At 44.6% G+C, this 12,774-nt stretch overlaps 1 protein-coding gene across 1 annotated transcript in view; it reads right to left on the bottom strand.

Moving 5' to 3' along the window:
* Positions 1–8,821: 8,821 nt before the first annotated feature.
* Prr5l (proline rich 5 like) overlaps positions 8,822–12,774 on the bottom strand; it is a 177,600-nt gene continuing 173,647 nt past the window's right edge. Inside the window, exon 9 of the mRNA XM_005364101.3 lies at positions 8,822–11,864. Coding sequence (XP_005364158.2) covers positions 11,464–11,864 — 401 coding nt within the window. The 3' untranslated portion in view covers positions 8,822–11,463. The remainder of the gene's footprint in view (positions 11,865–12,774) is intronic.

The following is a 12,774-nucleotide window of genomic DNA, read 5'->3' as shown; positions in this document are numbered from 1 at the left end:
CAACTAGTTCCAAGAAGAAGCCAGACAATAGACACATAGATGTACTGGAATAAACATGTAAACAGACCAGTCCTTGCTTCCTCCAGAGCGGAGGAGGAAAGAGCAGGGCACAATCCCCTCCAAAACCAACGATGACTTTGCATTGCTGTCAGCTATCCACAAGGCAGAGTTGTACGGTAAGTCTCGGAACTGCAGACCTGAAACTATGTTCTAAACTGAGCTACGATGAGTTCACTGAAGCAATTCTCCCCACATCCTGTGCTAAAAGCTCAATGAAACATGCGGATTGTAAGTAAATCGAGCTGGGCCCAGTGGTGCAGAGCATGTGGAGCGCAGGTTCAAAGCCTGCCAGTGAGATGGGAAGCCTGGCATCCCAAGACGCAGTGAAACGAGAGAAATGGCTCCTGCAAGCTGTCCTCTGACCTCCACACAGGCTTGCACTCGTACAGACTAAGCACAATTTCAAAATCTGTTTTAATGACGGTTAGGATGGCAGTTTATTGGTAGAGCACTTTCCTAACAGGTATGAAGTCTGAGATTCAGTTCCCAGAACTGAAGAAAAGGTTTGGGGGTCCCAGTTCAGTTGTTATCATACTTTTCTGTCAGCATCTGCAAAACCCCAGACTAGAAGATTGCCTGACAAGACCACAGAGCACATCCAATGTAAGAACAGCACAGTGGATGCTGAAGAGATCCCAAGCCTGCGGAGCACTGGCTGCTCTTCCAGAGGACCCAAGTTCAATTCCTAGCACCCATATGACCACTAAACAGCCATCTGTAACTCCAGTTCCAGGGGGTCTGATGCCTTCTTCCAGTCTGCACGGGCAATGTACACATGTGGCACACAGAGATGCAAGCAAAACACCCATTCAAGTAAAATAAAAAATATATCACTCTTTAAAAAGAGAAAGAAAAAGAACATTGTAGCAGTAGGTGGCAGCAGAAGCCTACTCCTGAAAACTACAGCCTTCAAAAAGAAAGCGTGGAACAGGCTCCATAAATTTTCCCGATTGTACAGAAGTTGGAATGGACTCATTTTTTTCTGGGAAGCAAGTCCTTAATTTTTGCTTTACACCCAATGAAAGCTATGAGGCATTTTCAGCAAATGTTGGGAAGCCTCATTTCAATTATATTGGATTGCCAAATAGCTTCAAGTTAGAAATCCTTGGGGAGTTATTAGATCTTACCGTACACTGCCATTTTTGAAAGTCAATAAAGAGTTAAGTTTTGGCAGTTTCATGTGATTCACCCTATATATACAGATTCATGGTTGTTCCCAGTCCCCTTTCTATTACAGTTGATGGTGAGTTCACATTTAAGAGCAGCTGCCTTGTCTACATTTATGTTTAGGAAAATGGACTATCGGGCTCTAGTCCATCCCAAGGCTGAACAATGAGAACCAATGTGGCATTCGCAGCCCCACCCATCCAGTTCACTGGGCAGCTTTCTTAAGGTGTTTGATCGAAGAACCTCTCCACGTGCTTACTGAAGTGCCTCTAAGGGCTGAGGGTGTAGCTTAGGGATTAAGTGCTAACCTAGCCTGCACAAGGCTTTTGATTCAGTCACCAGTACTTAAAAAGAGAGAGAAGGAAGAGAAGGAACGTAGAGGATGTGAGAGGGTAGAACAGAAGAAAGGGGGTGGGGAGAAGCTGTCTCCACTACTGCAACTACCTATGCCAAACCCCTAGCCAACTTGCTACATTAGACTCCAAGGGAGTGGGCAAAGGGATCTTGGTTTTAAGGATGCTCCTGGCACCAGGAGGAGGGGTGAGAGGAGGTGTGTGGGCATCAAATGGGATTGTTAAAACTCTCACACCAGTGTAGAGACCAGAGCATGTCAAAGTATGTGCTCTGTTCATTAATTTCTGACTGAACCACAAGGTGAAACTAACTCAGTGAGTACGTGGGGAGAGAGACTTGTACAATCCTCCAGGAGATGCCTGCTCAGAACAAATGGGAATGGCAGAGCGAGAGTACCTGGTTACAGATGGCAATGATGAGTCCCTCGGGGAGGAAAGGGGATATTATGGAATTTGACCCCCCCCCCAAAAAAAGAAAAGGATGCTGTAGAGTTTGACCCAAACTAGCACACAATTTCACGGTATCCAATTCTAACAAAGAACCTGGAGGATCAAACACACAAAAAATCCTAGAGAATCAAATAATTCTTAGTTAATAAACTCACTTCACAGGACAAGTTTATCATTCATAAATTTATAATAGGATCTCATTTACTGATTTTTTACATTTTGAAAATGAATAATTAGTTTGACTTAAATAATTATATTGAAGTATGTTTTATATATCATAAATTTCTCCAGTGTCCAGGTGTCTCTTAGACAACAATCAAAACAGTATCATTCACAAGTATAAAAGGGGGAGCCCAAATATCCAAGCTGGATGAAAGGTCAAATCATTATGCATATAATGGAATACTCTTCAGCCTTAAAAATAAGAGAAAAATTTACAATTCTACAATGGAGGGACCTTAAAGACACCCTGAGTGAAGTTAGCCTGTCGCATAAGGCAGACCTCCACTGACTGGAGTTACGGGAGTTAACGTAGAATCACTACAAAAAGTAGAATGGCGCCTGCCCATTAAGAGGAGGGGCAGTCAGAGTTGGTGTGGCATGGGTAGGGAATTTCAGCTGGGTAGCTGGCAATGCTCTGGAATGCTCTGGAGATGATGGTGGCGATAGCTGCATGGCAATATGATTTGCCTGATGCCACAAAACTGTGGGTTTAAAACTGGCTAAAGGTATAAAGACATGTCTGCCATCCCAGCAGCCAGAAGCAAGAGGATCGTGTAGAGGCAAGCTTGAGCTGGTCAGCCTGGCCTCATAGTATGTCCCAGCTGTTTCCAGTTGGGGTTTTAATGCATAACACTACTTGAACATACATATATATGAGGAGTGTGTGCGCATAAGTGTGTGTGTATGTGTGTGTGTGTGTGTGTGTGTACTTATTCGTTTCTCTTAAGTAGAAACCTAGAGCACTTAAATTTTTGAGAAACTGCCAAACTTACAAAGCAGCTGCACCACTTTGCATGCTGGCCAACAGTGGACAAAGGTTCCCATTCGCTCACCTCCTGGCCAGCACTTGCTACTGTCTGTCTTCTGCAATGGATCCAGTTGTCCTAGTAGGCATGAAGTGTTATCTTGAGGTCTAAAACTCCCATTTCTCCCCTGATCAGCAGAGTCAATCTTCATTTTGTGAGAGCTTCCCAACCGTTTAAATGTTTTCTTGGGTGAACTTTTATTCACAACTTGTGCTTTTTTCCCCCATTGAATTTATTGTCATATTTCTAATAATTCTTTGTAAGTCTTGCTGCAAATCTTGACAAATATGTATTTTGCAAGTATATCCCTCTAGTCTGTTGTCTTGGTGGTGTTTTCGATTTTCTTCTTAATTATTTTAATGAAGCCTAATGATGTGTTTCTTTATAGCCTGGAAGAACTTTTTACTTATTGTTTCAATCATTTTCTCCTTTTCTCTTCTAAAATGTTTTGTATTAGCGCTCATGTGAAGCCTCTTATCTACTGAGTTCATTTGTATGTGTGGCGCTGGCAACGGTCTACAATCACTGCCTTGTGTGAGTATCTGGTATCAGCAACAACCACGAGTTGTTGGATTATTTTAAGCAGTTCTCTAGTCTACTGCTTTGCGCATTTGTAAAAACACTACGAGGAGAAACAGTTGACTTTAAATACAAAGATTCTCTTTCGGTTCTGTTCCATTGACCTACATGTCTTCACAGGAGTGACATATCGTCTTGATTCTGTGGCTATAAGCACAGGAACTCAGACAAAGCCAGATTTGAATAATGTCTTATCTGTACCTTTGTCTAGCTATGTGACCTCAGGAACTGGGGCTTTAACTTCCTTATCTAGTAAGACTGGGATACTAAAACTTGCTTCATAAAATTACTCAGAGGGCTCATACAAAACAACTAATATATAATACTTAATAATGGTCCTTGACCTATAGCTGATGACTAATAAATGTTAATTTGTGTATTATGATTCATATCTTCCTTTTGAATTGATCATTAATCATTATGAAATTTGCATCCTTCTAATTGGCAACATCAAGTTTCTCTTGCTAACTGTCATTGTAGTATCAGTCTTTTTTTTTCTTTTTTTTTAAATTTATTTATTTATTAAAGATTTCTGTCTCTTCCCCGCCACCGTCTCCCATTCCCCCCCCCTCCTCAGCCAGAAAAGCAATCAGGGTTCCCTGTCCTGTGGGAAGTCCAAGGAACCCCCACCTCCATCCAGGTCTAGCAAGTTGAGCATCCAAACTGCCTAGGCTCCCACAAAGCCAGTACGTGCAGTAGGATCAGAAACCCATTGCCATTGTTCTTGAGTTCTCAGTAGTCCTCATTGTACTCCAAAATATATAAAGATCTCAAGAAACTAGACCGTAAAAGGCTAATCAACCCAATTATAAAATGGGGCATTGAGCTGAACAGAGAATTATCAACAGAAAAACTTCAAATGGCCAAAAGACACTTAAGGTCATGTTCAACCTCCTTAGCAATCAGGGAAATGCAAATCAAGACAACTTTAAGATACCATCTTACGCCTGTCAGAATGGCTAAAATAAAAAACACCAATGATAGCCTTTGTTGGAGAGGTTGTAGAGAAAGGGGTACACTCATCCATTGCTGGTGGGAATGCAAACTTGTGCAACCACTTTGGAAAGCAGTGTGGCGGTTTCTCAGGAAATTCGGGATCAACTTACCCCTGGACCCAGCAATACCACTCTTGGGAATATACCCAAGAGAGGCCTTATCATACAACAAAAGTATATGCTCTACGATGTTCATAGTCTTTTTTTTTATATTTAAAGTGTGTCTCTTGCTGGACATGGTGGCACATGCTTTTAGATTTATCACTCGGGACAGAGACAGGTGTATCTTTGTAAGTTCAAGGCCAGCCTGGTCTACACAGTGAGCTTCAGAACAGCCTACATAGTGAGACTCTTGTCTCAAAATAAGTAAGTAAATAATAAATTGTGTATCTCTTAGAAACAAAATGCTATTATTTTACTCTCCTTTGGCCATTTTTGTTTCTCCATTGACTTGTTTAGTGCACTTACATTTAATGTAATTATTGATATAGTTGTGTTTACCACCAGAATCTCGTTTTGGCCATGATCCTATCTTAGAGTGAGACTCAACCCAATACTGAGAATGTATGTCAAAGCCCCCAGCTTTAGTAGGGCCTGAATCTCCTCAACATTCCGTAGGGACTGAGATGAATTTGTTCTGTTAATCACCATAGCCGCTGTTTCCCGTCAGCTAGATCTGGTAGTTTTGGGTGTACTACTGTCTTCCTGTTGCTATGACAAAATATGACTCGAGAAAAGGGGGGCAAGTTTGTCTGGGCTCATACCCTAGATGTTTCAGCACATGATCACATGAGTAGTACATCACAGTGGAAAAACATGGCAGGAACAAAGTTTCTCACTTAATGGTAGCTTGGAAGGAAAAAAAAAGATGAAGAGGCTAGAGTCCCAGTTTTCCATTCAAGAGCATAACCTTCAATGATCTAACTTCCTTCTGCTAGGGCCCACATCCTGGTGGTTCCCTGTCCCTCAATAGACCCCCAGGGGCTAGTGACCGAGTCAACATCCAGCCTTTGGAAGACACTTGGCACAGTAACCATAACATGCTCTGTGCCTGGGAATCAGCCAGCACTTCAAGGGAGAGCTTGTCTGTGGATTTCAGTCACCGGTCTCTATCACGTTATCTTCAAGCTCCAACTCCTCCACAGCTCTCCATCTCAGTCCAGAGCCCACTGCTTCCTGCTGTCACCCCATAAGTGTGTTGGGGGAAATCCAGACTGAGCTTGTCTCATAGGGTTGCACTCTCTCAGTAACCAGGCCTTCTCAGATCCCACCTGGACTGAGACATTGCCAATTCTTTCAAACATTTGTTTTATGCTTTTTTTTTTACAAGCATTATTATTATTTGGCAGGGAAATGAACCTGACAAGCCTTTGCCCCATGTGAAGAATCAAAAGCCTTACCCTGTTTCCATTTATTGAGCCCATCTCAAGTAGGTAGGAAACTTTCTTCCTGGCAAACAAGTAGACTTGATCCTGTATCAGCCTACAGAAAATGGAATGGTATTACGGACAACAACAAAGTTATCTAAGATATTTAACTAGTATCCAACTGGATTCTCTAAGAATGCCATTGTCTTGAGTATCTGAAGGAATTTGGGGGTCCAGGGTCTGATGAAAACACAACTCAACAGAAGAAGGTATTCCCAGTGCTTTAGAAGTCTTTTCAAAGGTCAGTAAACTGAGCCCCAGAAGTCAGAACAGCTAAGGCCAACCTAGTGAGTGACATGTGAAAAAGGCATTCTGAAGAGGTGGGCAGTTGTACTGTACAGGAACAAGGCCTGCAAGAACATTTCTAAGGTGTGAAGCCGTTGAGTAATAAGCCATAAATAGGACCCATTGTTTCTTGGGAACAGATGGATGTCACCCGTGTTTCACCTATAACTCGAGAATGCTGAGGAGCTGTCACCAAGATTTCTTAAGATTGTGAAGAGCCCTTAGGTGGGGTGAGAAGAATCCGTCGGGAGGCTCCAGTTCTGTCCGCACCCAAGTGAGTAACCTTGGTTACCTGGAAACACTTTGTCTTCCCCCAGGGAATAGAGTTTTCAATCCTGGTCAGTCAGGGTCTAGTCAGAGAACAAAGCTGCATCTGTTATTTTACTAATTTATTTATGTATCTATCTGAGTGTGTGTGCATGTGCGTGTGTACACCATGTGAGCGGGTGCCCATAGAGGCCAGGAGAGGGTGTGAAATGCCCTGGAGCTTGAGTTACAGTTGGCTGGCAGCTACCTGAAATGGTCCCTGAGGACTAAACGCAGACACTCTGAAAGAGAAGGAAGCAGGTTAAGCTTAACTGCGGAGTCATCTCTCTGGCCCCCACATCCATGATCTTAGCACAGGGTTTAATGCAAGGTTGTAGAAATTAAGACAGCAGAGAGGGAGGGATTGTGGCGAGACCACACAGTGGCAGCTACCAGCATCAACCACCACCCTGTGCTGAGGCAAAGCAGAGTGGCTGACATCGCACAGGCTGGAGAGGGCCCAAGAGCCGGCCTCCAGACTCTCAAGATGAGACCAATAGCATGAACTAATATTTTGGGGTTGTATGGAGTGGATATTTTTGACACATGTGATATCAAATAGAATAAAGCTCATTAGTGAGAGTTCTATAAGTCCACTTTAAAATGTATAATTGAGAATTGACTTAGACTTTTTATGGTGGCATCTAAGCTTACATAGAATGGAATAAACTCAATTGATGGACTTCCAGATTTCCTCATAAGCTCAGTTTATCAGCTTTCCTGGAGTAGGATGCCTTTGCTTACCACCAAAACATGAACAAGAAGTATTTAAAGGAGGTAGATTAAGTCTATACATTTACTTAAAAATATGTGAAGTGCTGGCCTGAGTTCATAAACAGGACTAAGCATTATTCAAAGGCAGCTTGGAAGGTTTTGCTAAAAATCTGCTAGATTTATAAATAGAATAATCAAATCTGTCACCCAAATGTAAAAGCCTAAAAAAGATTTTTAACTTGCTTATTGGCACTAATGGCAAATAATATGATTGGTTAGATACATAATTATTATGTTTACTAAGTATTCAGTTTCAAAGTTACACTTACACAAATAATATGGAAGAGGGGGAAAACCACCCAAGTCTATTCTGTGGACAGCCACCCTGCTTAGGACACTGGACTCTCCTTGTCCAGCTTTTGCCCATGTCCTCTGGAAGTGGCCAGTCCTCAGCTTCTCTGGAAACCATAAAACCATCACTCACCTGATAGCAGGTGCTGGTAAGCTCCCAGCTTGGCTGCTTGGCTCTTCCTTTTCTAATTAGTCAGGATGCCTCCTGGAGCAAGATGCTCCAACACTAGACATGGGGCTTGGTCCCTACCACTCTAGTGTCCAAGGAAACAGACACTTCGGTCATTTTTCCATCACTGTATTCCTAGCGCCAAGAACAGGGCTTATGCAGTGGAAGCTTCCGCTAAGAATGATGGGTAACTTGGCATGTAAATGGATGCATACAGTGCTATACCATCATGCGTGGGTGTGCCAGTGACTAACAAATACACTGTGTTAGTCTGACATGGTTCTCGCTGGACTAGAACCATGGACTAGAAGGTGTTGGGGCTGCGTTCTTTTCAAAGAGCTGCCAGGGATAATGCCTCCTTGCCTATGCAGCACTAGAGACTGTTCATATTCCTCTGCTTATGCCCTTTCCTCGCCACTGAAAGAAAGACTCCATGACCAGCACAACTCCAGTGTAATTAATCAGCCGAAACTGTACCTCTCCAAATGCTTTGACTAAGCCTGCTGAGCCCTCCAACTAATACTGCCCTTCTAAAAGTATTTACGCAGAGAGTAAAACATTATAAATTTCTTCTGTCAAATAGAATCAGGAAAAACATGCGAGGAGCTCATAATAAATATAACACAGTAAGCATTCCCTCTAGGTCAAACACTCTGAAAGGAAAACTTCTTGAAGAGCTTTTTTAGTGTTTTTATGTTCACAGATGAGATGCTTCTCCAGAAAAACATGCCTACCCAGTCTAGGCTGGCCAACGAAACCAAAGGCTAGGACCTGGCTCTGGGAAAAGGGCAATAGGACAATGGAGCCTGTTGCACACAGCCAGTGCAGGAAGTATTGAGGGGAGAATGCACCATGGCCAGCTTTACTGTGCTTGCAAATTCAGTCAGAACACAATTGAAGTACTCAACACCGAAGCACACATGACAAACAAAACATTTATTGTATCTATTTTAGAAACACACAATAAGAAAGGAGTTCAGTTTGTGAGTTCACTCAGAGCCCAGAGTTGGGATTATACGGTCACCAAACTTCAACCTAGGGGAACCGTTGGCATAGATAGCAAGATGAAATCTCCCTGGCACCAGAGGGAGGAAACCTGGGTAAAGCTTCTACAGGTGACTCTTGCAATAGGTCTGATGGCCAAAGCCCACAAATGCCATAAAACGTTGCTGTGTACAGTCTGGGGTATGTCTGTACTAATACCAGGTGTGTCCAAAGAGAAACTTGTAAACTGTTTAAAGTCAGCAGCAATGGAGTTCAACAGCCTGTCCACTTCCAATACAAGAGCTCATGTATTATACTGACAACTGCTGTCCTTGACAGAGACATCCAAGATAAGGAAAAAGGCATATTTAAAACATGCACTGTTCATCTTATCAATGAGAAAAGCAAACCCAAGCATGACTAATTACTTTGCCAGGGTCAATAAATAATCTCAAGTGTGTGCTTGGTGTACTAACAAGGACCCAGCCATCAGTTAAGTTAAACAGACTACAATGTTCTGCCCACTAACACACAGTAATTAACTTATGGAGAGATTTTTTTAAGTTATTTTAAGTGTGTGTGCATGCGTGTGTTTGTCTTGAGTGTATATATGCACACTGTATGCATGCAGATGCCCCCAAGGGACAGAAGTGGGCATCCAATCCCCTGGGACTGCAGTTAGCGATGGTTGTGAGCTGCCTGATGTAGGTACTGAGAACTGAGCCCACGTCTTTTGGTCTTCTGCAAGAGCAGAAAGCGACCTTGAGCACCAACCCACCTCTTCAGCCTCCCACCTGTAGACTTTAGACACTACATACAGAAAGGTTAGTTTTCGCATGAAGTTCTCAAAGGAATCTGAACATTTCTCTTTGTGTATATGGCATGTGTGTGCGCACATATATGGGTTCACACACTGTGGACGTGTGTGCGTGCACGTGTATGTGCAAGAGCATGAGCACAGGCGTGTGACATTTAGACAATTCTGTGACAAGTAGACATCTCTCTTCTGTCATTTGCTCTTGGAAGGACAAAATTAAGATATTTTTAAAAAAATTTCTAAAGCAGAATGCATCAAAGGCACAGCTATGGTCATATTTCAGATCTTTCCCCAGAAGGGAGATACTATCAAGACTTAGATGAGTGTGAATGGACTCTTCTTCTATTGGTGGCTTATGCCACAAAATTTCCAGATCCTGAGGGGTTAGCACACACTAAGGATCAGGAGAAAGTTTCTATGTTTTTCTAAGCTTCTACTAGCAAGACCAAAAGACAATTATAAAGAGGAAGCCAGGGATTCAACATAGACAAAAAAAGTTCCCTTTCCCCAATTTGGAGCAAATATTAGTCAGGACCCAGCACAGTAACAAAGCCTGCTGCCTCAAACAGCATCACAAGACAGATACAACAGGAATCCCAGACACTTCTGGGTACTTCTATAAGCCCAGGGAATAAACACTCCTCCAAATAAAACGTGTCCACATGCCTATCTCTCTGTCCACGGATGCATTCTAGTTACTATGCTTCTCTGCCTAAGAGGCAGGCTCCTGATTCCAGCACAGTCTTCCCGAGAAGCCTAGACACTTAGAGCACAGGCCCCTGCAGAGCCAGCTCTGAGGTATGTGAATCCTGCCCACTGTGGGTCCCTGTGTTCTGAGCTATCTCATCACCTTTTGAAGGGGTCCACTTGTGTCCATCTGCAAAGACACTCCTCTGGAAATGAACAGTGCAAGATCCTACGTGCAAATATTTGCGAACTTTTTTTTTTTTTTTGAAGAATACACGTTTTGCAAATTCAAGTGAAATCCAGGTAGCCTAGGTCAGTCTTTGTCTGCCAGCCTCTCAAATGCACAACAGGAAAGCGGTCAGTTCCTGAAACTAGAGGAGTTACGGCACCAGTGACTGCGAGAGTTCATTCCTGCAGTCTGGGGGGGAAGCCTGAGAGGGAAGCCTGAGGCTAAATGCCAGACAGGGCTGCGCCAGTCTGGTAGATTCTCCTAGGCTAAAAAGCCCTTCATGTAGATAGCACACGACATCTGGACATAAGTAAGGGTGCACCTGTATCCTCACCCACAAGGAGGATAATGCTGTCAAGGTCACTACAACCAAAATGATAAGGATACATTCCCAGGGCCACGTGTGACATGGGCTACAGTTGACCTTCCATGCTATACAGAACTTCTGCTATTCTTTCTATCCATTGGCTTCTGCTTCATGGGATCATTTGGGGAACTGCCAAGACTGGCATATTCTAGATGCTCACGTGTGGTCCAACCTTCTGCTATAGTCACACCAGAGCATTATATACTGGGAGCATCGGGCCAGTCCAATATGATAGGAAAGGCCCAGAGATGAAGCTCCAGATGAAGTAGGTGAGCTGGAAGTCAGGAGAACAGTGGCATGAGGAGCTAGTCACAGACACCGAAGTGGAGAGGTTTACAGGTGTTTTCTGAGGGCGTGGAGACTCGGCTTGGGCCCTAAGAAATAAGGCACTATCACTCAAAGCCAGAGCGCCTCGGTGATCCACGGAGGAGAGACAGCCACACAGTCCTCATCCTGGCCACAAAGCAGGGATGGGGAAACCCCGGAGGTGCCAGCTCAGCTGAGGGAAGCACAGTTCATCTCTGAGTCCTCCTGGCTGCCACTTGCTACATCCTCTAGTTCCAGTTCATCGGGGCTGTCGGGGATGCTGGGTTCACTGGAGCACTGGCGGTGTGGTGGCGGGAAGCTGGGTGGCAGGAGCAGGTGCTTGTCCTCGCTGCCAGCCTCCTCCCCTAACCCTGAGTGCATCATGGTGGCCATAGCCAGCAGCTGGATGTCTGAGTGGGCATTGGCCACGGTGTGCCGCCGCACACTGCCACACTTCTCCAGGTACGCCTCTCCTTCCTGCTCTGTCAGAGGAGTCAGGGCCATCTCATTCAATGGCCGGCCAACCGAGGTCATCAGAGAGGCGTAGTTCAGGACAGTCACCTTGGGCCGGACCCTGGAATGCCTCCTGGCTGCAAGAGAAAAGGCAGCAATGTCTGCGATGGGGAACGGTAACATCTTCTGAGGAGCTTCTCCTCAGACGGAGGAAGAAAGAGGAAGGGTCTCAGACTCCAGAACAGCTTTAGGTGGCCCTCCTGCTCCCGCCCCACTGAATCTAAGGAACTCCCCCTCCCAACAATGCCACTAGCAACAAGTCATGTCTCACACCTTTACAACCACACCTTGTGGCCTGGCTTGTAGGGGAACCACAATCACCCTCACAGAAGCTGGACCCAACAGCTTCAGAGGACGTGGACTAGAGATAGTCTCTGTTTCTGAGGTGAGGCACCCATCTGCGAGGCACACACTCTGGCTTCTGTGTGTGCAGAAGCCAGAGTCAAAAAGAGGACAGGAGAGTTCCCATTTCAGCTGTGACAGAGACTCCCAGGATCTGGGCGAGCCTCCAGGTGGGGAAGAGACACATTGAAGGCAACACACGGATATGAACTGCACTGACAGGAGGGGAAGATGTTACATGTGCTAAAACATGAGACGGATTAGCCAGGGCGGGGTGTCCAGGCAAAGCACCGAGTGGGAGCAGGGGCCAGTGCCAGGGAGAACACAGGAGAAGCTGAGGGAATGCAGAGTCAATGTGTGGAACTGAGACCCACTGCATCCCTGGCTGAAGGATGTTCATGGGCCTCAACCTGCTGGAATAAGCTCAGGAAAGGTCTCTCAGGTTTTCTAGACATGATCCATTTTTCAGTGCAGTCAAGTCAGTGAAGGGTTCTACTGGCAGTGCATTAACAAAAGGCCACTTTGGATGCAGCTGAAAAGAGCTGAGAATTGAAGCCAGACTGAGACTGAGACAGTCTTGGGGAGTGGGAGTGGAGGGCTGGAGAACCATGCTGTCTTAGGGCTGGAGAACCATGCTGTCTTAGG

This window comes from Microtus ochrogaster (assembly GCF_000317375.1).
Source record: "Microtus ochrogaster isolate Prairie Vole_2 chromosome 14 unlocalized genomic scaffold, MicOch1.0 chr14_random_1, whole genome shotgun sequence".
Taxonomy (NCBI): Eukaryota; Metazoa; Chordata; class Mammalia; order Rodentia; family Cricetidae; genus Microtus; species Microtus ochrogaster.
Note: the sequence above shows the minus strand (reverse complement) of the source record. Positions and strands in the feature narration are given on the sequence as shown.